Consider the following 25,677-nt stretch of genomic DNA (forward strand, 5'->3'; position numbering starts at 1 on the left):
ACTTCAACAATGTATAGTTGAATTACTTTAGCCTGAATAAAAACTATAAGTGTCACTTGGTTAATGCAATGCATATTTCTTTTCAATTAGTGCAATTTAACAAAGCTTTTTTGTTTCAAAAACATTTGCCACTATTTTACTTCAATTCACTTGTCAATAAATCTTTTTGACACTTCAAAAATAACTTTATAGTTTCTAAATGAGAACTACATTACATAATATAGCTACACATGAGGAGAGAATGCAAGGACAGCAGCTTTGTAAGTTGTAACCATAAAATACATTTTATTTAGTTACGCAATAAAAAAATGATACAGTACGAGCAGCTGTATTCTGGGGTGTGGATAGTAGGCTTACTAATCCCATTGGTTGTTGTGTTATTGAGGGTGGGACAAAGCCTTGTGATTGGCTGTGTTTTTGGTTGATCAGCCTCTCAGGCAATGAACGAGCCACCGATCAACGTCACCAAGATCTACTTAATATTCATAAGATCAGCCTTTGCCATAGTAAGATTGGTGAATCTGCTGCCGGGGCGGTCCTGTGTGTCGTGTGGGGCTGGGCGTAGGCTGTACTGCTCACACACACACACACACACACACACACACACACACAGCGGAGCACATTGTTCACAGTGGGCTGTCTGCTACATCTAATACAATCCAGGAAAATCTCGAAATAAACGAAGTCTCCTGAAGAGTGACTAAATCCGAGGAATCAGAGGTGAAGTGTACATTTTTTGCTTTTAAACAATACATCGTTTGTATGCATTGTATTGTAACGTGACTCAAAGTGGCAAATATTGTTTACCTTAAACATATTGCTATTATCGTCCACAATTACCGTATATTAATGGTAATTATTAGTGCGTTTTTATAATTGCATGGAGAATGTTTACATATGCGTGTGTGAACAATCAGTCATCGATAGATCTATAGATACTGTTCTGTATTTTCTGTATTCTGCGTTTCATTCAAAATTGTTTGTTGAGAATTTAAATAGAAAACTCGTATAGTTTTTATTTAATCACTTTATATATCATTCACTCTTCACAAGAAAACCTGTTCAAGCATCTAAAAAAACTGAATCTGGTCAGTTTACATTGAATCAGACTCTAGTAATCGATCAAACTGACCATGGCTTCTCTTCCCGACAACTTGCATTTATTGGAAAAGATTTCAAGTCTAACACTGGATGTAAACATGTTGTCTAATTATCTGATTTGTTAAGTTTTGGTGGCATCCATGTGACAGTTACGAGCCTCTCTGTAAACTCGGGTGACGCCCCATAGTACCCGACGAACAATTGCAAATTCTACTATGACGAAGACTAGCTCATGCATATTAAGTAGTTTGCGTCGCTGCGTTCCAATGGCGAAGGACTGTTTGCTGAATACTAATTAGTGTCTGCTGACGTCGCTTAGTAACCCACCAATGGCAATGGCTCAATCATGAATATTAAGGTACCACAGCATAGTAGGATTCGTAATTTCTGGACTATGAAGATCAGTGCGGAAGTTTAACAGTCTGTTTTATCGCAGAACAAGCAAGTTTAGGTCGCTTTAGTACTTAAGTAGGTCTACAGAAGTTAGATGTTGTTGCAACACTAGAATATTTTATAGGCTTCTGCACAGTGTGATTCGTAGATTTTCTCTTTAGTTACATTTACATTTATGCATTTGGCAGACGCTTTTATCCAAAGCGACTTACATTGCATTATCCTATACATTTATACATAGGTATGTGCAATCCCCTGGGATCGAACCCTCAACCTTGCATTGTTAACGCAATGCTCTTACCACTGAGCTACAGGAAAGCAAAATTAAATACAGTTACAAAATTAAAGTAACCAAATATGTTTTTCTGAAGCCTTCTAGACTGTTAACTGTCATTTGAGATAATGTGAGTAATTGCTATCATAAAATACGACTCGATTTTATCAACTAATCCTTATTCACAGGCTCTTTTCACTGTGAGGGACACACTAGAAATGGCACATTAGCATGATTATACTTGTATGCCTTCGGTTCGGCCGTGCCAAAGTCTATAAATCTGAACCCAAATCTGCTGTAAAACAGGTGTAAGCCAGTCAGAGATGTTTTTTGGTCTCAGTTGGTGTCCCAGACAGGTCTGTTGGTGGGTTTTAAAGTGGTTTTGGGCTTGTCAGGTCTGCGTTCAGATAGATTGCCTTTGCAATTCGGAGGCCATTTTCAAATAAACAGTTTGAGTCCCCCATCATTTAGTCAAACGACTCATTAAAAACGCTTTACGAAATTAATTTAGTATATGATACATCACTGTTTTGCTCAGGGATGCCCAATGGCTTTGTGGATTTGTTTGGAACTATTTTCATTGACGAAATAGAGCAAAAACAGACAAAATGAAACTCGTTTATTGAACTTTTGCATGAAATCAATAGGCTATCAAATTTGCAATCGTGCTGATATTCAGGAAAACGGCACTCTATGGCCTGTTATAAACATTACAAACAAGAGCTCATACAAGGACATTTTTTACCCATATATCTTGAATTTTGGAGGCATTTTTGTTCATTTTGTTGGCATTTTTGCCCCTTGCCCCCTACACATTTCCTTGATGATGGGGGGCGAGTGCAAGTGGAGGCCCTCTTATGTTGTGAGGCCCGTTTTAGGTGAAAAGAGTAAAAAATAGCAAGGCAGTGACGGCTCGTCAGAGGAGGCAAGGGAGGCACAGCCAACCCAAAATTTTGAGGTGAAAATGGGAGAAGGACTTAATGTTAATAAAATTCCCAGTTATTCATTTAATGTCTCAGAATGTGTATTCCTTGTTTGTAATTTCACCACTGTAAGTGTTACCACCGCGCGCTTCTTCGCTGAATCTACGAAACGTGAGTCTGAGAGGATAGAGAAAGGAAGGGGGAGGCAAATCCATTGCCGGAGACTTGTAAAAACATTAGCCAATCACCATCGAGTATTTCACTTTCAGCGATTAGGGTAGCCGAAGACCTGCCAGGTTAAACCAGTTATGACCATCTCAAACCAGTAAAAACTAGTATTGTTGTTTTTATTTACTAAAACTATTATTAATATATTCAGTTAATTGAAATAAAAATTAAATATAATATAAATATTAGATAAAAACTCAGGGAATGTTTACACAACAACGATGTACTAAAAACAGAAATGTTTTTCCGCGATCCCTGTTCATGTATTATTCATGCCAGGCAGAGTAGTTGGCGATGTCACTTTGTAATGATGCGCCTATAGACTGAACATGTAATTCGCATGCGCATGACGTCACCGTGCGTTGTCACTGTGCGTTTTTGTAGTTTACAAGGAGTCGATAACAGTATCATTTAAAAAAATCTTGCACTTTGAAACTCGTTTTCAAAAGTAGGCCTATTAAGTATTGAGATATTTGGAAGCATTGGAAGTATTGAGTTCCAGATATTTGGAAGCATTCATATTTTTGTTGGTATTTTATCTGCATTTATCTGCAACATATAAACAATGTCTTGAAGTGTCTGCAGTGAAGGGCAGCAGATTTAGGCTAGACAGATGTAATGATCTGGCTAGTGATGGTTATTTTGGGGGATGATGTCAGTAGCTCACTCAGCCTGGATCCGTTATGGTTCCTCAGTATTCGATTCCTTCGATTCCATTTCCCATGTGAGATTCCTTTTACTGTCTGATCCTGACTGGAAATCACTTAGGCCTTCTTCTTTTGTAGGGTTGTGGCTCAGGGAAAATTGATACTTGAGATTCTATTGGGACCATTTACTTGTGCTCTAACATAATGTTTAGCAATATAAGATTTAAAATCACTGTAATTGTCAGGACATAAAGGTTCACTCAATGATCAGGCAAATAATATTCATTCCAAATCCTAGGTATTAGATATGTTGATGTCCCTAATGTAGACCTGATAATGTCAGTGAGTTTATCCTGAGCTTAACTATAGGGTTTCAAAGTGACCTGTTCATATTGCCCGCTCATGGTGACAGATTGTATGTATACTGCAAGATCCTAGTGCCAACGTCTAGGTCTTGCTTTCACACTTTCCTGTAGTTTTTGAATGATAAATCATCATGCTTGCTTGCTTAAGAGAGCCATGTTGTAGCTTTCCTAAGCAATCACACTTGCAATATCAAAGGTTGTGTTCACACTTCATATGTCATAAATAGGGCTGCAACAAACGATTATTTTGATAGTCGATTAATCTAGCGATTATTAGAACGATTAATCGACTAATCATCGATTATTTTGCCGGCTAATCAGTAAGTTTGGAACGATTATTCAGCTTTTTCAATTAGTTAAAATACTGAGTTATACATATTCTAACTATAATATATAAAAAAAGAAAATCACTTCAGCTTTTGAAATGGTTGTTTTAATGAACTTTGAGCCAAACAGGTCATTCTCTTTAAGTTCCCAGATTTCTGTCCAACTCAAATCACACACAAATGCTCTCTAAGCATTGGTTAAATATTATGTTCTCTTTCAATAGAAAAAATAAACAAAAATGTATCAGCTGCACTACAGAAAAACTTAATCTGCAAACAATTATTATAAGAATAAAATAAAATAAAAATTGACAATTGAGCTGACAGAGACACTCTCATTCACCTTTTAATTTACAGTATGAAAAAGCAACTGATATTCTTCATAACATCTCCTTTTGTAAGTCTTCATGAATATGGAACAAAATAAAGGCAAGTGATAAGCCTGTTATACCTAACGTTAATAGTGTTACAATAATAAAAACAGCCCTGACTCCTAAGCTCGATCAAGCTTTATTCTATGCAAAAATAAATCATCATATTACTGTAATTATATTATTATTGTTAATATTGTTGCTATTATTAGTAGTATTGCATTGTCTAATAAAGAGATTTACTGCTAGTTATTTAGCTCCAGCTGGAGAACATTCACCTCTCACCGGCTCATCTTGTTTCCTCTTTAAGTGCTTTAACATGCATGTTGTGCTCCCGTGAAAAGCAAGTTCCGCCTAGCATGTATTGCACACGACAGCATTCTTGGTTTGAAGTTTTGTGAAACTTTACACACCTTGCTAGTTCGGATTCGTTTGCACTCCGTCAGGTCATAATTTGCGCTGTGTTTTCTTCTACCGCAATAGCATTTGTAACATTACTCTCTAGCGCTACAGCGCCGTAGCGGTCAAATCGCGATATTGCAGGCCCTTACATTAGGTCACATGAGCTCAAACGACTACTCGACAACAAGACAATTTTGTCGACAATTTTTTATTGTCGACATTGTCGACAACGTCGACTAATCGTTTCAGCCCTAGTCATAAAGTAAAGGTTTTGGGCTAGTCAGCTAGCCTAGCTTTTAAAAATTGTTAAAACGTCCTCTTGTCTCCTTCACTGCGTATCGCAGCGTTAGCAGGCATTACGCTTTTTTCGGCTAAGGTTGCAGGCTTGCCTTCATGTGGCTTTGTTTATCCCCAACAGTACAGGACTACGGGGGCTCATTAGGACCCATTGGAAGCCCCTTGGCACTTTAGCGCTAATTATGAATCTTAGAAAGAGTGATATAGAAATCGCACTGGAAAGAACCCGGTAGGATGTGTCTCTACTGATCTCCATCCCGAACAACAGGTTGCTCTGACAGAAGGTCCTAATCAAACTTTCATTGCCCTCTGAATGTGTGTATAATTCATTCAGTTCTTCCCTCGTTGTGCCCTAGTTTAGTTAAAGGGGTTATTCAAAAGATGGCCTAAATTTGGGCATACTTTGCTCAACCGTGTTAAATTGAAACTGAAAGTGGCACTGTCACTCATCTCTGGTTTTGCTCAACTAATAATGAATGAACATCAGGAAACGCGTAACACATTTTCCTTAGAAAGACAAATTGACTTTCATTGTATTCATGTTTAACTAGTTGATAAAGCACAATTTCTAATGACATGCTGATATCAACAGGCTTTTTTAATGTAAATTCTGACATATTTACTTCTCATGTCCTGCATTTTACTTCACCCAGTGCACATAATTTTAATGGAATTTTTGGTTACACTTTATTTTAAGGTGTCATTGTTACAGTGTAATTATATATTGAAGTACTGAGTAATATTAAGCAACTACATGTACTTACTATAGGGTTAGGGTAGGATTTGGTTGAGGGTTAGTTGGATGTAATTATGCATAATGTACTGTTATTTCTATTGTAAGTACATGTAACATATGTAACAAGGACACTGTAATTTTTTTTCTTTATAAAAAAATGTATAGTACTTCAGGCAAATCTAAAAAAAATGCTGTCATAATTTACATACTCTCATGTCATTCTATTTCTAAACCCAACTAACTTTCTTCTTTGGAATTGTAATTTGCATTTATCGACCTTAAGTAATGTACCTTGCTATTACCTTTCTAAATGATTAGACTTGCTGTACGATTTTCACATGGTAGATGATAAAATAGCCCAAAAAATCCCATATTTGCAGTGAACTCCATATATAGAGCATAGATTATCATAAAGCCTTGAGGGTGGGCTCTTTAAATTTTGCAAGTGAGGAACATCCTATCAATATAAAAATGTATACTTAGTTGTTACTATATCTTTATTCTTCTACTACATTTACCCCTATGTTTTGTTTAGCTTTCAAGGGGTTAAGGGAGTAACGCATAGTGGCATCATGTATGAACTCCTTGCCCTTCAATTGCTCAATTGTGCGTGTGCGAATGCTTGCATCTGTGCAGTTACTCATTAATCGTCCAGCACTTTAGTGTTACTCACAGATACACTGTGCTGGACTCTCATAAGTTGCAGTCACCATAGTACCAAGAACCTTTGTCTTTTCATTAATCATTAATGCTGCAGACCCACCTCTGGTGATCTTGAGTTGCACCTACAGCCCCAATGACGACTAATAATAAAACTCCACACCCTGGGACTAATATAGTCTGTCTGGTATATTGCTGTCATGGATGGCTGTGACTACAACTTTGTGTCTTAAAGTGAGCCTTTTACTGTGTTGTGGGATATGTAGCTGGGGCAATGAAAAGTAAGTAGACCACAATAAAGAAAAGCAAAGTTAAAAGAATGTTTTTGTTCAAAACACATTTGCAAAGTTCTTAAATGTACTCTCTTTGTATTCATGTTGAGTTTTATATGATTTTAAAAATGTTCATACCATTTGCTAGAAAAGTTTTAATTCAGATATATAAAAATTCATACATGTAGAATAACTCGAATAAAACTTGTCTATGTACTATGAATTAAAAATGGGAATGAAGTAAAAAATGTTAGGGTGGTACAACTTAAAATTTCTGATATTTTAAACTTTTTATAGCAAGGTGAGGTTAGTTCACATTGTAAAATGGTAAAATGTGGTGTACCTCTCCAAAAACATAATATAGATGTTATATATTAATGAACAATATTTGTTAGAATAATAATACTTTTTGCCTTGAAAAATAGATTTAAAAATAATTTGACCATTTAATTAGTTAGGTTGGTTCAGGTTGTAAAATGGTATGTGGCACAATCCGCATAATAAGCATGATGCTATTTATGAATTAGTATTAAAGGTACAATATATATGATTTTTGTAATAAAATATCCAAAAATCACTTTCACAGTGTGATATATTTCCTGCAGCTGTGTACTTACAATATCCCAAAAGTTCCCAAAGATGTTTAATTTAAGAGATATTCCAATTTTAAATAATGGCTCGTCCCTGGTCATTTTCGCTTGTCAATTACGTAATATCCGCGTTATCCCTGGTTTCCACTTGTACTGCCATAGTAACCATGGCGACAGACGTGGACAACTGCGTTACGTCTGACGGCACGCTCACGCTGTTGTTGTTTCGTTCAAACATTATGGACTATGGCAAGCAGACTTTGACGTTGACGTCATCAACCTACACCTTTGTTATTGTAAGAGTGCCAACTCCTAAATATATCGACCCCTAGCTGCGAAGAAAATTACATATTGTATCTTTAATGTTATTTGCGTCTTTTCAGTTTCGAGTAAACTAGTAGCCTAGTTGTATCATTTCTTCCGATACTGTCCTCTGTAACCGGTAGGCGTGGCTTGGGAGTGCAAAGCGAAGCAAGTGCATTCTGGGAGTTGTTGTCTTTCATCCACATGAGCCAAAAATACATTTTCTGGCTTTTCTCAGTCTAGAAAGCACCAACTTCTAAAATAATTTCACATTTCTACTACTACATCTACTACCAATTTAAATAGACATTCATCTTTCCAGCGGTGTAATATCCCTTTAAGGTTTAATTATACACTTTATTTTAAGGTGACGTAGTCATTACATTGTACTTACTCAAATTTTAATAAGCTACTTGTACTTACTATAGAGTTACGGTTTGGGTTAGGGTTTGGTTTAGGGTTAGTTACTTGTAATTATGCATAATTTACTATTATTACTATAGTAAGTACATGCAGTAACTAGGACTGTGACTGTAAGGAAATTTTCCCACCAGTTAATCGATGTGTGACAACACTGATAATGCCTCACTTTTAACTCGCTAATTCAGTGCGGAGCAGAGCGGATTATAACCGACCGAGAGAACTGAACCACAGCAACTTTATACAAAGGAAATTAATAACAAACACCTGTGATGATAAATTAATCTCCATAGCCGCTAATAAGAGGCGGAAAACAAACAAACAAAGGGAAACAGGAACTAGCCTAATGAAGAAACTAAAAGTCCATGAAAATGAAACTAACAGAAAAAGAACTGTTACAAGAACATTGTTGAAGGTGTTTACGTGTATATGGTGTTATGAAACATTGTCACGTTGTCAGTATAGCATCATGCATGTAAATATAGTACCCCCCAAAATAAAAATTCTGTCATGATTTACTCACCCGTGTGTAATTACAAACCTGTATGACTTTCTTTCTTCTGTGGAACACAAAAGAAGATATATAGTAATCCAATGGGAATGAAACCATATGACCTCACAGTCAGGAAAACAACATCAACCCCCCAAAACCAGCAGCAACCAACCTATGACAGATTAACCAATGAGGGTGAGCGCTGGACGGTAGCTGGATCACATTCAGAGTTAGAATGTTGTTTTAGACCATGTTGAAACTTGAAATGAAACCCACAAAATGATCAGTTATCAGATAAAAGCTGGGTGTGCTGCAAGCTCGGGTCTTGTTTCAAGTGCCAGAATGCTTTTCATATTTCATAGTTTATCTCCTTTGCATCTCTATGAGAGTTTGTTCACTGAATGCTAAACAGTGGAAGATGGGAGATTATTCCATATTTCCTTAGGATAAATTCTCCAATTCTCTTGGTCTTGGATTACCTCAATCCTAAAGGCCGTGATACACCAAGCCGACAGTTGGCCAATGTCAGGCTGTCGTTGAGGATCTGTCGGCCTAGTTTTTGCAGTATGTTCTGCTGCTTTTTCCGGTGGCCGATTGAAAATGTTGAATCAGTAGCGGAGACCGTAAATGAGAGAGTTTATTTGATTCGTTGTGGGTTCTCCCTCACATAATACTATATAAATTAGGGATGCTAACGATTAATCGACAATTGATTAATTTTCGATAATAATTTAATCGATAAAACTTATCGATCGTTGATTAAGAAATGAGAAACACGTAAAGCAGACATGAGGAGAAATTAAACGAGCGCGCCAGAGTTATGTTTGGGGTCATTTTATGTTTAAAGGCTAGAGTTACACCCTCATGACTATACGTTTGCATGTGTATTCGCAGCAGTCTGTGTTGTGCAAATGTCAGTTAATATTGTGTTTTGTGTGTAGGGCTGTATCTGATTTATCTCATATAGGATGCATTTGGTTACATGCATAAGGAAATAGTGTAACGACGCCCATTTCCAGGAATGCACTAATATTTTGTTGGTAGTACCAGTTTGCAACAATTATTAGTTAACACTAAGTTGTCAACACTTCGGAAAAATTTATAATTCGTCGTTACACTACATCCTTATGCATCGCTTTCTGCCAGGACTTTTACGGGCTTTTCCCAAATAACGGAAGTGACCGTTATCTGAGTACAGAACCTATTTGTACTACTGGAGAAGTTTGGTACCATTCTGGGCATTATTAGTGGGGTAATTTACGGGATACATCCTTGGATCCATTAGCGCCTGCACTAAGCCATTCGGCTATCTCTAAATAAGCTCTAACTTTAATAATGTTTGACCAAGGGAAAAAAGCCTTTTTTTTTGAAAGCCTAGGTTGAATTTACTCCGAACCATCCCTTTAAATCATCAAAACGCACCCCAGATTGGCTGTTCAGCTTAGCGAACCAGTGTACAAGATAAAAAATTTAAGTGAATGAAAGAAAGTGAATGATGAAATGCTGTTTTTTTTACAGTTTGTATATCTGCAATCTCTTCCTGATTTCCTCTTTTAAATGACTCGTGTAGACTACTTTCATCTGCTGGAATGGAGATTTACTTCCTCTCATGCAGGTGTAGAACGCACATGCTTGTTGGCAGTTGACTGTAGTATATGTGGTGTGTTCAAGTGCAACTTTTTGGCCCAGACTGAGGTAACATGAGGCAACAGCACAGTCGGCTTTCACCGCCACAAGTTCTTTGATGTCGGTTTGGTGTGCCTGGGCGTTTACATGAATAGCTAAAGAAATAGGCAAGGTGCAACATCTTGTAATAATTTGCAGACTTAAATAGTCAGCGATTTGGAAGTCGGACAATAAGACTTTGGACTTCTTTTATGCTAATTTCAAAAAAGCACTGCTTCGCCAACAAATATTTAGTCAAGCCAAGTCACATTTATTTATATAGCACAATCTTATATAGATTTGAAACATCACTGAACATGGAAGCAGTGGGAGGTCTGTTTGTATTTATGGTTTTGCTGGTTTCTCCTCAGGTGTGGTGAGAGGTTGAAGAGGCGTGAAGGAATGACTGAATATAAACTGGTGGTGGTGGGTGCTGGAGGCGTGGGCAAGAGCGCTCTCACCATCCAACTCATCCAGAACCACTTTGTGGATGAATACGACCCTACTATAGAGGTAACGTGTGTGTGTGTGTGTGTGTGTGTGTGTGTGTGTCTGTCTGTGTGTGTGCACATTCAGTGATCTCAGCTAGTGATATACAGTATCATCTATATAAATAATATATATATGCTAAGGATGCTGATACACATAATCTAAAATCGTCAGGTTGTTTTGACTCATATTAGTACATTATCGATAATATATCTATTTGTTTTAACCTCGTCAGCTGAAGCTGTTAAAATAATTCAGTTAATGAATTAATGCTACACTATGTAACTTTTTTTATTAATGAGAGAACGAGAGAGTGCAAACATGGGCCCTATCTTCCAAACATGGGCCCTATCTTCCAAACGTGGGCCCTATCTTACACCCGGCGCAATGCAGCGGCAAGCGCGGCCCAAGTGTTCTTTGCTAGTTTAAGCCTGACGCAATTATAATTTTTTCACGTCCTGCGCCACGTTGTTTAAATCGCAAATGAATTTGCGCCCATCTGTGCGCCCATGGGCGTGCTGGTCTGAAAACAAGGTGTGTTCAGGCGCATTGTTGGGGAGTTGCTATTTTGAGGCAACTGAAATAGACTGAGGCAATGACCAACAAAAACCTGGTCTAAAGTCAATGGCACAATATTTTTTTTGTTATTTACACAACATGCTTACACTGCTCATTACACACAATGCGCAGCAGCACACACACATAGCAAATAAAAAATAAAGGATTACAATGTAAAATATTAATATTGTGTACATAAAGATATGGTGGAATCCGGCTTGTCCCGTAGATGGTCTGCTTGGCCGCTTTAACCTCGTGCACGAAAGGATCCGGTTCCTCTCTGGAGAAGCGTTCAGTTTTTCCGTTTGCAAATTCCGCCATGTAGCCTAAATAGCAAATCCGCCATGGCGCAAGCGCAACTGGCTTTTAAAGGGAATGGGAGATGAGACTCTGATTGGTTTATTGCACGTAAAGCCCAAAACACACCCATTACTCATTAAGAGAATAGGGACAACCCTTTTAGACCATGTGCCGGGCGCGCCGACCATTTTTCCCGTTTTTTAGCAAAAGTGGATTCGGACACGCCCTGAGTGCACTTGTACCGTGCGCTTTAGACCACGCGCTTAGATCCTTAAAATAGGGCCCCATGTCTTTACTTTACTCAGATACACTTTGAAAAACCGTAATGATTTATATTTTAGAGCGGTTGGGCTGGATTTCATGGGAAATTGCATACATAATCATTTGCCTGTGCATTTCACATCACATCAATGTAGTGTTAAAGCTGCCGTCGGCAAAATTTTTTTGATCATATTCAGTGTAATCGACACTATAATCCGACAGAACAACATAAATAAGGTGGTTTTAGAAAAAAACCCGAGCTTCTAACTCCACCTGGAGCGTGTTATTTGTTTTGCAAAAATCCAGCGCTCCCGCTTCATCAGGTCCAATCAGCGCAGGGGGGTGTGAGATCTGACTGTCAATCACAGGTCGTGCACACGCCACAGATCCCCCCTCACTCGCGCACGTTAATATCACATGCACACGCCACGCCTGAAGTTCGCCTGGAGATTGCATGAAGCATGATGGCGGAGAGAAAATCTACTAACAAGCTTCCAATTCCTCGGTTATTGCTATCTATGGATAGATTAGCCAGGGCAGCCTACCTCCGAGTCCATGGTGTTGATAGATGCTGAAGAGACGGACGCGTTCACAGAAAATCAGGTACACACGCAGTGACGCACTGACGAGCACGACCTCAATGGGAGGGTGCTCGCTGGTAGTGGGGAGGGGCATGAGAGTTGTAAACATTCAAAATTTTGGCTAATCGACCCAATCTGCCAGACTTGCCGACGGCAGCTTTAAGATGAAAGTTATTGACCATGCAAAGCAGCAAACTTCCGGGGAATTACCAGTTGTAAAACCAAACGAACAAAAAAACCTGTCTCTAATAAAACCTGAATCAACATTTGCTTGGCTTGACACCAACATTTGTAAGTATTTAAAAGTGCCCCGGAGATGGCTCATCCCAAAGACATCCCAAAGCCAATTCATGTGTGAAAATTATTCTTCATGCTCCTCCCAACCATTCTTTCACAATCTGATCCTGATGAATCTTGACATTGTCATCCTGGAATATGGCCATGATGTGTCTTCCTACATGGATGTTCAAGAAATGATAAGCTACACACTCCATCAGTTAGGGTTAGAAGTACTGTTTCTAAACATATAACAAGCTAGAAACAGTATAATCACTGCAATAATGATCCAATCATAGACTCTTAAACATTTGCCTATTTAAATCCAAACAGTGACTTTTTTTTATTTGGCCGGGCAGTGTACTATTATAGTATATACTAATTTAATTTAAATTTTAGTTTAATTTTAGTCATTTTGTTATGTTCTTATTGTTTGTTTTGTCATTGTTTATATTTATTTTATATTTTTAGCTTTAATATTTGTTTTTGTTTTTAAGTTTTTGTCATTTTATTATTTCCACCTAAACTTATTTATTTCTGTTAATTGCTGAGGCAACATTCTACTTTTTGTTTATCTAATATTTACATATTTATTTCATTTAGGTTTATTTCATATGCTAAAAATGATTTTTAATACTTTCAGTTAACAATAACAAATGAATCTCTTGTACTGTACTTTATGCTTTATTATTGTCCGTCTGTTCGCTAGATATCGCATCAGCGTTGAGCGACCACTACAATCTGGCCCTTCCATTCACTCACTCTCTCTTTTCCTCTGCACACCCAGTGTCAAATAAACCCCAGGAGTTTCCCCTCGGCCTGCGTTTGCTTCCAGCGTGAGGGATGTGTGTGTGTGTGTGTGTGTGTGTGTGTGTGTGTGTGTGTGTGTGTACGTGCTTCTACATGTCCCTCTTTCTCTCTCTCTGCTCTGTTTTCCCGCCACACCCATCTCTGGACAAACAATGTCCTTTTTATGGCTGAAATTGCTAACACACATGAGCACAGACACGCAAGCTTTTGTGTCTGACTGGACACATCTCCACAGTCCGTTTGGTGTTTCAATCCTTATAGTTCCGTCCCAAAATTCTTTATTGGGCACATTTTTAGAAAAGTAATTTAAAGACCTCAAATCAAGTTCATGGCTGTGAAATAACTAAATATTGTTGGCTCTTGAGTAAGAAAAGACTCTATGTTATCTGTCTTATTGAGGAACGCAAGCGTGAGTTGGGTGTTGATGTGTCTGGGCGTCTCTGTGCAGGACTCCTACAGGAAGCAGGTGGTGATTGACGGGGAGACGTGTCTTCTGGACATCTTGGACACTGCAGGTCAGGAGGAGTACAGCGCCATGAGGGACCAGTACATGAGGACAGGAGAGGGATTCCTTTGTGTCTTTGCCATCAATAACACCAAGTCCTTTGAGGACATTCATCAATACAGGTGTGTGTTTGTTTTGTTTATTTATTTGATAGGGACAAAGCACGTTAATGAACATTTAGTATAAAATACAAAATGTAAACAAGCCGGATTATAGCAACATTTCTAATTTACATCCGCAGTCCCTAGGCAGGTACACACAAGAACAAATCCTCAGCTATACACACAACACTACATAGAGACAAATACCCCAAACACATTATTAAAATTTCTAATTAAAATGTTTACACAACTGATTCGTCATAAGCCACTTTTTCAGATGATATTTAGAAGTGTGATAAGAAGGACATTGTCTTATTGACTGTGGTAAACTATTCCAGTATTTGCTCCCTATTACAGATAACACTTTCTGACCAAAAGATGTTCTTCTATATAGCACCTCGCAATCCCCTCTAATGATAGACCTGGTACCAATACCACAATCTGTCCTCTGTTTTATGAATTCATTTAACGGAGGTGGGGCAAGCCCATGCCAGACTCAGATTTTCAAAACTCAATAAATTGTGTTTTTCTTTAGAATGTTACATTAATGAAATGTGTGTGTGTTTTGTTTTGGCCTTGATCTTCAGTTTTTTACCCTTGGGAATATGTCCTCAAAATCATATTTCTTCAATCTTATTTTGAAACAAAAAAATATATACAGTATATCAGAAGAAATTTTGGGTGAAAAACAATGTTGAATTTGGATTAGGCTGGTGGTTTAAATTACCTTTAAGACTTCTGTGTTGTTGCTGTCAGGTGGAAACCTTCTATGTCCAAAAGTGCTACTTTTCAGGAAATGGAAAAAACACGATTTTTAAAAAATAATTAAACACTGTGTTGTCAAAGTTGATATTGTGGCTTTATATATGGCACTTGCATGTGTCATTATATTATTAACATTTGAGTAAAAGCAAGCTCAAATTGAGTTACAAGTTTTTGACCAGTGAATGACTTAAGTTTATAAGTTAATATAAGGTCCCGCCCACACTCCCGCTCCTGCAGACTCATTCGCAAGCACAGCTGTCAATCATGAGGCTACACTCCGTTTTCATATCATGAATTAACTTACTAAAACTAAACTTATTGGAAAAACTAACACTTGAACATATGTATGCATGATAAGAACTACCTAAAATGACAGAAACTATTCTGTTTGAAGTGTAATCGGATTTTTTAGTTTGGCTCACTTCCCATATGATTACATGGATAGGGCGGGGTTTATAACCTTTATAACCACCGGCAATTTAAGACGGCAAATGCTGGACTGAGACAGTTTTCTCCTCAAATACATAAAACATTAGCCTTTATATATATTGTGTATCTTATTATTCTTCCTATTGAAATGACTGTATTTTGTCCACACAAATTCTCTGAACAATAGTAAATGTGACTGCACCTTAACAAATAGTCTGTTTGTCTACATTGTACATTAAAAATATTTTGTTTATTTATTTATTTGACTCACATTATCCATTATATGACCACTGAAGTGGGTGAATATCATGCAATCTGTGTGAAGTGCCCCTATTATGGTTTTTTGAATATTCCCTTTCATGCAGTGTGTAATATAGCTGTCTGTGAATGTAAACAGTCTGCAAAATTGTCGAAAGTGCACGATAAATAACGTTTTTGTCTCCCAAAAGAAAATCGTCAGGAATTCCAGTCTCACTTCCGTGACCTGCATTCGTAATACAGTAATAAATTTGCATATTGTCCGTGTTATGATCTTCACTGGCTGCACACGAACAACATCTACTTTGACCCGCCCTTAAACGCTGTAGCTGGTTCATGTTGTGTACATGTCAAGAAGACACTGTTTTCTGCTCTGCTAAAGCAAATTCTCTTTGTAAACACTTCCAAAGAATGAAGATGGGAAGAGTCATTAGCCGCGTTTCCATTACCCTTCAAATTGCGCAAATTGAAATTGCGAATAAAAAATATGCCCAATAGAAAAACGTAAATTTAGCAAAAACTCCCATATATCGCAAAAAGTGTTTACGCTTGCATGAGGTGGTTTTTCAGGCAGTTCAAAAAAGGAATATTTGGCAAAACTGCAATGGAAACAGTTTTTGCACATATACAGGCCACCTGACGTACTATGTTTGGACAGAAGACGAAACAGAGTTCTTTATTAAACTCATAAAAGACAAAAGATTCATGGGAATACTGGATTCTAAACCACTAAGAAATTGCACAATCAAGACCTCGAAGCAGATACCAAACACCTCATCCGTGCCGCTCATAAGTATGAGGGCCTTTCCTTGCTTTTAATGTTTGGATAAGACACCTACGTCTCCTTCGATTAAAAATAATGGCTAGTGCGTTGGCTTCGATATATGTAAACCTAACAACATCTGTTTTGGAAGGATTTATTGCGAGAGGAAAAAATTACGTTTCAGTCGCATAACAGTGGTTAATGAAAACGGCGTCATTTCGCAAATAGTTTTTTATCGACATTTAGAAAATATCGCAAAAATTTTGCAATATTGGGATAGGATTTTATTTGGACCAACTTGCTCCTCAAATTTACAACCTGTAAGTTTGATTAATTATTGATGTATATATTTTTTACATATACGGGTGTTCGAAATGTTATTATATGTAATTATATATTGAATTTATGTAATTGTATAATTTATCTGTTACTTTTATATATGTCTATAATTTAAAATATAATTTATTATTTAGTATCTTTTGTGGGGGTGAAATGTGACCTGGCGTGTACAAAAAAGCTGATGTGTTTAACTACAATAGCACAAAGTAGCATATTGCTCCCTTATGCGAGACCATCAACCCTGAGACCTCCGTAATCACGTTGGCATTGCTTCTGATTCACACTAGTATCACCTCTTATTGTTATTTATCAGCTTGTTTGACGTCACAACAGAAACGCAACATCGATTACACAGTCGGATCCTCAAATTGGATCTTTGACTGAGGATTCGTTGTGTAATATCAAACTGTCTCTGGTAATATTCAGTAGTTGTGCTTAAAAAGGACAGCAGAAAGTGAGATGGAGTATTATAGTGCAGTGCCAGTGAAATCGATCCCAACTCAATTAGACTAAAGGAGAGAGAGAGAGTGAGAGCGCTTTCAAGGACATGAAAGGAGAAGGGAAAAGGAGGATAACTGTATTATATCAATCAGATTGTTGTTTGTGAATAATGGGGTCTAGATAATGGGTTTTTAATGTAAGAAGTACAGTACAACATGGGTAATAGTAATGCACTGTTTAATATCAGCCTCAGATGGCAGTTGTGTACATACAATATTCAGTTTGCATTATACTATATTTACATTTGGCTTAAAAACTTGTAGGTTATTCTATACAGGTTAGTCTTAATCTATCTGTATGGTATTATATTGTCTGTCTGTTGCCTAGATTTACATTTCACATTACATTAATGCTGTTATCAGACAATTTGTGACTTAAAAGTGACTTATGTTTGACCAGTTTATGAATTTCTTGGCATTCGAACCTATGACTTTGGCGTTGCTAGCACCAAACTCTACAGAAAGACAGCAAAATAACCATCATCAGAGGCGAACCAACACCGAGTGGGGGCCCCAAGCAAAATTAATCAATGAGGCCCTTTTTTATATATATATATGTATTTTATATATGTTTTATATATAATATGTAAGATTTTTTTGTTAATATATCTTCATTACCTAGAGATATTATTGTACAAAATTCAAAAAGTAGTCCAAACACAGAATATCTAACAGAACATAAGTTGTTTAATTTTTACAACATTATGTGCTTATTTTTTTAATTAACGAAATGTCAATCTTTATCTTTATAACAGAAGATACAATACAATACAACAATCTTCAAGCTACAGTAAATCTTCAAATGTGTAACAGATTTTCACCTTAAAAACAGTCATTTGGAACAAGCAATGCTAAATAGAAATTTATAGTTAGCATCTTAATTTAATCTTTGTTTTATTATTTTATTAATTTGAACTAATTATTAACTCAACAAATTTAACGTAAAGAGCTGGATTCTTATTATTAATTAAATAATGTCAACTATAGTAAATGTATTGATTAGAGTTGCCATAGATAGACTAAAGATTTTTCTGGTCGAGTAATCGCATGTTTATATTAATTTCTGCTTAAATACTGGGTGCATGGAGGAATATAGCCTATTCTGCACTCAAGCATATGCATAAATCTTGCCGCAAAAGCAGGCTAATGATAATAAATATGTCTTAAAAATAACGAGGCATTTTAATTGTTTATTAATTAACTAGTGTTTTCTAAATCAGTGTAGGAAATTAAAGTAACAGAGATTGTTTTGGCTTTACAGCAGCTCTAGAATAAAGTTATTGTCCAGCTAGTTAGTTTTGATTGATTCACTTCCGTTGCAAAGATCATTAGTTATTAACTTAGGGGCCGCTAACACGACACCGTTCTAACAGAAAACCCTTAACGCGCTCCGACCGCTCATTCGCACAACAACAGTGTCTCGAGAACGCAAACCTTGAAATAGGTTCCAAGGTGCAAGGGTTAATTTTTTTGGAAAAACGTTATCATCTCCGCATAAACTTAAAAAATGCTAACCTGTGAAAATGCTGACGGTGTGCACGTGTATTACGTGTTTAGTCTATAGGCGCGTTTGAATATATATGTGCGCAGGCGTGTAGTCTTTCTTTACAAATTGACATCACCGAATTACTTGTCTGGCCTTAAATTCATAATACAGAATTTCTGTTGCTTCCGCGTATCCATGTGAACCAGAATCATTTTGACAATGTTTTATCTGTACAGAGGTAAAGGGAAGGAGGTCTTCACAGGGAAGAGTCTAGTTGACACTTCAGGACTGCATTGTGGTCGTGTCCAGGCGCAGGTCCTTCATCAGATCTGGATACGGCCTGGATACGGCGGACTGCTGTAAACCACGGGATAAACAGAGAGACTATTAACGTAGACGCCATTCTTCTTATGATGTAACAAGTACATCAGGATTTATGGGGAGTGTTCCCGGTTCCAGCTGACCTAATCTATTCAGCCTAACATAGAATTATAGAATTATAGAAGTTTATAATGTGTTATGTGTATGCTAGGTCAAAGAGATGTGTTTTTAGTCTCGATTTAAACTGACAGAGTGCGTCTGCTTCCCGGACAATGTTAAGAAGACTGTTCCAGAGTTTAGGTGCTAAATAGGAAAAGGAGCCTGCAGTCGATTTTGATATTCTAGGTATTATCAACTGGCCGGGATTTTGAGATCGCAATAGACGTGAAGGACTATAATGCGTTAAGAGCTCGCTCAAGTACTGCGGAGCTAAACCATTTAGTGCTTTGTAAGTAATCAGCAATATTTTAAAATGTATACGTATACAATGTTTAATAGGGAGCCAATGCAGTGTTGACAGAACCAGGCTAATATGGTCATAATTCCTGGTTCTGGTAAGAACTCGAGCTGCTGCATTTTGGACCAGCTGTAGTTTGTTTATTATGCGTGTAGGGCAACCACCCATAATAGCATTACAATAATCTAGCCTTGAGGTCATGAACGCATGAACTGTTCAGCATTTGTCATTGAAAGCATATGACGTAATTTAGATATATTTTTAAGATGGAAGAATGCGGTTTTACAGATACTGGAAATGTGACTTTCAAATGAAAGATTGGTATCAAAGAGCACACCCAGGTTCCTAACCGACGACGAAGATTTGATAGAATATCCATTAAGTGTTAGACAGTATTCTAAGTTATTACGTGAGAACGTTTTTTGTCCAATAATTAGAATCTCTGTTTTTTCAGAATTAAGTTGTAGGAAATTGCTTGTCATCCAGTTTTTTATATCAGCTATGCATTCCATTAATTTTGTGAATTGGTAAGTTTCGTCAGTGTGTGAAGAAATATAGAGCTGAGTATCATGAGCATAACAGTGAAAACTAATGCCATGCTTCCTAATGATATCTCCTAAGGGTAGCATGTACAGAGTGAACAGCAACGGTCCTAGTACTGAGCCTTGTGGTACGCCATATTGAACTTGTGATCGATAAGACATTTCTTCATTAACTGCTACAAACTGATAACGGTCAGATAAGTATGATTTAAACCATGCTAATGCAATTCCACTAATGCCAACATAATTTTCAAGTCTATTCAAAAGAATGTTGTGGTCGATGGTATCAAATGCATCACTAAGATCGAGTAACACTAATAGAGAGATACAACCACTATCGGATGATAAGAGCCGGATGATAAGTGTAAAATAAGATTTTACACTTTAATTTTTTTTGCTTCAAAAAGTGCTTCAGTGCTTTTCACTTCTCCAATAATCTGCAGAGTGTATTCCAAAGCAGTCATGAATTGCAACCATTTAAATTTGGATGGTGCATTTTCACGTTTATGCCCAAAAAGGGGGGTGACAGTTAAAGGGTTAAAGGTAAGTCAATTTAGTTGTCAGCCATCTTGGGAATGCACTAGGTGTCTTAGCTAATTGTTCAAATCAAGTCGAGTTCCTCCACATTCTGTTCACGATCAAATGTCCGCTCACAGTCTGCAGGTTGTATTTGACTGTGACATTTTGTCTTCGTGCACAGGGAACAAATCAAACGGGTGAAGGACTCCGATGACGTGCCCATGGTGCTGGTGGGGAACAAGTGCGACCTCCCGACTCGGACAGTGGACACACGGCAAGCGCAGGAGCTCGCCCGCAGCTACGGGATCCCTTTCATCGAGACCTCGGCCAAAACCAGACAGGTGAGTCGGATGGAGGGATGAAAGGATTGAAAGAAAATCATATTCATTGTTTTTTGCAGCGAAAACTAGTCAGACTGTGTCCAATGTCAAATTTCTATCATTTTCTAGTTTATTCCAAGTCTTCTGAAGCTATGCGACAGCTTTGTGTAATGAAGACTCCGAAACTGAAGTTCTTATTCAGTGAAAATCTTCCCCTCTAACAAATGTCAAATGCAGATGTGGTGCACACAGATTATGTTTGATTGTGATTATGCAGAAGTGAGATTGAGATTTGAGTGCTACTGCAGAGGGGGAATTTTCATTTGTGTGAATGTGTGTATGAATGTGAATGTCATTCACATCAAAATTAACTACATTAACTAAGCCTGAGACAAAGTTTTAACATTTGTTTAAAAAGTTGGCCTGTTTAATTAAGGTATAATTAATAAATAAAAGTATTATATTCAGTAATAATATAATTTCCCTTAAAAAAAGTAAAGTAAGGGATTACTCTTAATTTTTCTGTAATTTAATTACAGTTACTTCTGATGTAATTGCATTAAATACAATAGTGGATTTAACATCAAATTGATGAAATGTTTGTTTTTAATGTAACATTCTCCATTTACACTTTCAGTTCGAGAATAATTTATGCAATTGTATATTGTGTATGTGAAAGAATCAAAAGGTCAGTTTCGTGTCGCCAGTATAGGCCAGTACAACCAGTTCAGCTGGTTGAGGTTGATGTGGGATTTAAAACGTAATTAGTAATAAGTAATCTGATACTTTTTAGAGAGAGTAAACAGTAGTACAGTAATGTAATTACACTGTTGTATATAATTACTCAAATCAGGGATGTGATTTTACATACACGCACACGCACACGCACACACACACACACACACACACACACACACACACACACCTTCCTTTTTGGTCCATAGATGATCACATGTCTGTAGAATAAAATTAGTAAATATTCAAAGAATATAAGAATAAAATTATAATATAAGAATAAAAAGATAGTAATTAAAATGTTTGTAATTTTCTTGTGTGTTTTCATATAGAGTTTATATACATTTGTATTATTTTTTGGGTATTTTAGTACATCAAGTTAAACTAAATGGAAATGAGAAATTTTACTTTGGCAACTGACTGAAATAAAACAAGTTTAAGGTTTTTGATTTTATTTCAGTTAACGTTTATTTTATTTCAAGTAAAAACATTTATATAATTTTAGTTTTATATAATAACCCTACCTCAAAATAGAAAACACCCCACTGCTGATTGTATCTTTTTGAAGTTTTTCCATTTTATAGCTTTAAAATAGGACAGAATTTTAATAGGACAGAATTTTCGATGGATCTATATTTTGGTTTATGTGTCTAGAATTTGTCTCAAGGGTTTTATGGTTCTGGGAGATTCTTTGGATTTGCAGTATTTAATGCTGTAATTCTCCTCATGGCCACCTACACACACACACACACACACACACACACACACACACACACACACACACACACACACACACACACACAGGATGTGTTGTATAACACTGCAGGGAATGACTCACAGCTGCTTTGTGTTAAACCAATCTGAAGGAGAACTGCAAGGTAAAGACCAAGACCACACTTTTATCATCTTTTACTCTAGGGATCACGGTTTCATTACTAGTTGTGTGTTTCCATGTAGTTATTTAGAGCTAGTCATTATTTTGGTTGTCACATTTGTTACACATTTTTGAGATGTGTGTAAGTTTCTGACCAATCACTGCTCTTGAAATCTCTTGTTAGCCTCAGCATTGAGGGCTGTCTTTTCTCATCGTAAGTGTACATCTCTGCAGGGTGTGGAGGACGCGTTTTACACGCTCGTACGGGAGATCCGTCAACACAAAATGAGGAAGCTGAACCCCCCGGATGAGAGCGGACAGGACTGCATGAGCTGCCGCTGCGTCGTGTCGTGATTAAGGTGCTTAAATGCACACAATGACATGCCTAATGTTAAGACACAGTAAACAGACCATGTAAAAGATAGTGAAGCAACTGCATAACACATTGGTTTCGGTCTTCAAATTACTCACTACTCTCTGATCACGCAAAATAAGCTGCAAATAATCACAGAATTGCTGAGAAAGGTCATAGATCAAGAGTTGGCAACCTTAGACATGCATGCCAGCACTAGCGAGAGAGAGAAATATTACATTTACATATTTGTTAGTCGTGTTTGCTTAGGCAAGCATCACTATCACTATATGTGACTTGCTCATTCATGCTCACTGAGTTTTGTCTGAAAAAATTTTTTTCAATTAAGTTTTATAATTATTTGTTAGGCGCATAATGGGATTTTTCCCACCGTTCCAACGTAACATTTTTTTGTTTTGTAGTCAATTATGCTGAGTTAAAACAACTGAGTTTTCTTTTTTTTACCTGTGATCAACACAAATTTTCAGCATCATGACTCCAGTCTTCAGTGTCACATGATAACATCACTGACTTGCTGCTCAAGAAACATTTACTGTTAATATCAAAGTTGAAAAATGTTTTTAATATATTCATTATATATATATATATTTTTTTGTGATAAATAAAAAATCTGATTACTGTCTGATTTCCATGACATTTCCATGACAACAAAAATCCAGTTCTTAAATATATATGTATATATATTTGCCTTTTAATTTATTAATTTAAAATAAAATGAAAAATGTTGTATTATGTATTTAAAAAAATAATAATAAATAATTTAGTAAAAATGTATTGCAGTACTAGAAAAAAAACTAAAAAGGAAAACAGTCAAGGCACATTATGTTATTTTTGGCATTTGAAATTTTTTTTTATTTGACAATGAAATTTCATGAGACCCAAATGTCTTAACGAAATTTTAATGGTCCAAAAATTAACCAGTTTCCTAATATAAAACATTTTATTTTACACTGTCCTTGTTACATATGGAACAAATACTTACCATAGTAATAACAGTAAATCATGCATAATTATTACATGCAACCAACACTCAACCTAATCCTAATCCTACCCTAACCCTATAGTAAGTACATGTTGTTAATTAATATTACTCAGTACTTCAATATATAATTGCACAGTAACAATGACACCTTAAAAATAAGTGTAACCAAAAACATAATTTTTCTTTTGATTTTGGGGTGAAATATGTTTTTAATTTGATTCACCCATATCTACACTTCCTGTTTTCTGGTCCCCAGCTGACTGGCGTGTGTTGGGAGAAGTTTACCCATGGTCCCGTGCGGCAGACTGGACCCGAGAGGAAAGACGTGCCGTCTCATCTGAACCCGACTGTTAAGGAAAAGCGAGAAAGGCCTCCTGCATAACGAACATTTGAAACCGGAAGGAGTCTTGCGTTGACCACCCGGGTGACCTCTTTGGCTGTCCACGTCTGCCTGATAAACACCACTAATGACTTACTCGTTTATGTTCTTTATTTGTAACCCCAGTGTACTCGTGCTGGGCGACTCTGTGGATTTCTGCTAAATTATTGTTCTTGAAGTCTCAACACTGGTCTTAAAAGGACTTGGCACATCTCATGACCTCAACGTCACACAAAAACCTTCCTCAGCTCCAATGGAAAAGACTGGACACTAGTGACCTCATCCCGTGACCCCGCCCCCCTCAGTTGCACCTCACAGAAAGCATATATCGGTTGGAGAGAATGGATGTCGGAAACTATGTACAAAATAATCTGGATGGAGTCGTTTTTTCTTAACGTGCAGGTTGTTTTAACATAACGTTTGTGAATAGGGCTTTGTGGAAATTGAAACGGAAGCATTAGTTATGTGTGCTGGTGTATGTGTATGTTACGAACGAACGTTACCATTAGAATATTAAAAAGGCTGACTGAATTTTCAAAAATAAAAACTGTTGAGTTGTTTGAAGAAGCTTTTGTTTGTTTTGGAATTCTGTCTGTGAGGTTATTGTTGCAAAATGTTTTAAATTTCATAAGATTTCCAATCAATGTACTGGTAAAAAAAGAAGAAGAAGATAACTATGGAAGCTTGTTTCCGCCACAGAATAAAAAATAAAAAAGGTAATTGCGACTTTTTATCTCACAATTCTGACTTTTTTTCTCAGAATTGCGTGATATAAAGCTGAAATTGTGTGTTATAAAGTCAGAATTGCGTGATATAAAGTCAGAATTGCGTGATATAAATTTGAAATTGTGTTATAAAGTCATATTTGGAAGATATAAAGCCGAAATTGTGTGTTATAAAGTCAGAATTGCGTGTTATAAAGTCGAAATTGTGTTATAAAGTCAGAATTGCGTGATATAAAGTCAGAATTGTGTTATAAAGTCAGAATTGTGTTATAAAGTAAGAATTGCGTGATAAAAAGTCGAACTTGTGTTATAAAGTCAGAATTGCGTGATATAAAGTCGCAATTGTGTGTTATAAAGTCGAAATTGGGTTCTAAAGTCAGAATTGCGTGATATAAAGTTAAAATTGTTTGTTATAAAGTCAGAATTGCGTGTTATAAAGTCGAAATTGTGTTATAAAGTTGAAATTGTGTGTTATAAAGTAAGAATTGTGAGATATAAACTCGCAATTGCGGGAAATAAACTTGCAATTCTGACTTTTTCTTGGAATTGCATGTTTATATCTC

The 25,677-nt window shown here is 36.7% G+C and overlaps 1 protein-coding gene across 2 annotated transcripts; it reads left to right on the top strand.

The window, feature by feature from the left end:
* The first annotated feature begins 571 nt into the window (after positions 1-571).
* On the top strand, positions 572-24,958 carry hrasa (HRas proto-oncogene, GTPase a). Of its 2 annotated transcripts, none has more exons than XM_082160538.1 (6): positions 572-720; positions 10,838-10,979; positions 14,190-14,368; positions 20,908-21,067; positions 22,890-23,014; positions 24,267-24,958. In XM_082160538.1, exons 2-5 carry the CDS (start codon positions 10,869-10,871, stop codon positions 23,007-23,009), a joined length of 570 nt encoding a protein of 189 aa, XP_082016664.1. In that variant the 5' UTR covers positions 572-720; positions 10,838-10,868; the 3' UTR covers positions 23,010-23,014; positions 24,267-24,958. The 2 variants fall into 2 exon arrangements, with proteins under 2 accessions (XP_082016664.1, XP_082016663.1); XM_082160537.1 differs by lacking the exon at positions 572-720 and adding an exon at positions 6,130-7,004.
* Positions 24,959-25,677: the final 719 nt, after the last annotated feature.

This window comes from Leuciscus leuciscus, assembly GCF_965113295.1.
Source record: "Leuciscus leuciscus genome assembly, chromosome: 25".
Classification (NCBI taxonomy): domain Eukaryota; kingdom Metazoa; phylum Chordata; class Actinopteri; order Cypriniformes; family Leuciscidae; genus Leuciscus; species Leuciscus leuciscus.

Bases quoted from the DNA above. Each gene is read 5' to 3' on its own strand.
- hrasa (XM_082160537.1), top strand. From the start codon at position 6,928: ATGGCTGTGACTACAACTTTGTGTCTTAAAGTGAGCCTTTTACTGTGT. The intron at 10,980-14,189 runs GTAACGTGTGTG...GTCTCTGTGCAG, and splicing joins AATACGACCCTACTATAGAG to GACTCCTACAGGAAGCAGGT. The intron at 14,369-20,907 runs GTGTGTGTTTGT...CTTCGTGCACAG, and splicing joins GAGGACATTCATCAATACAG to GGAACAAATCAAACGGGTGA.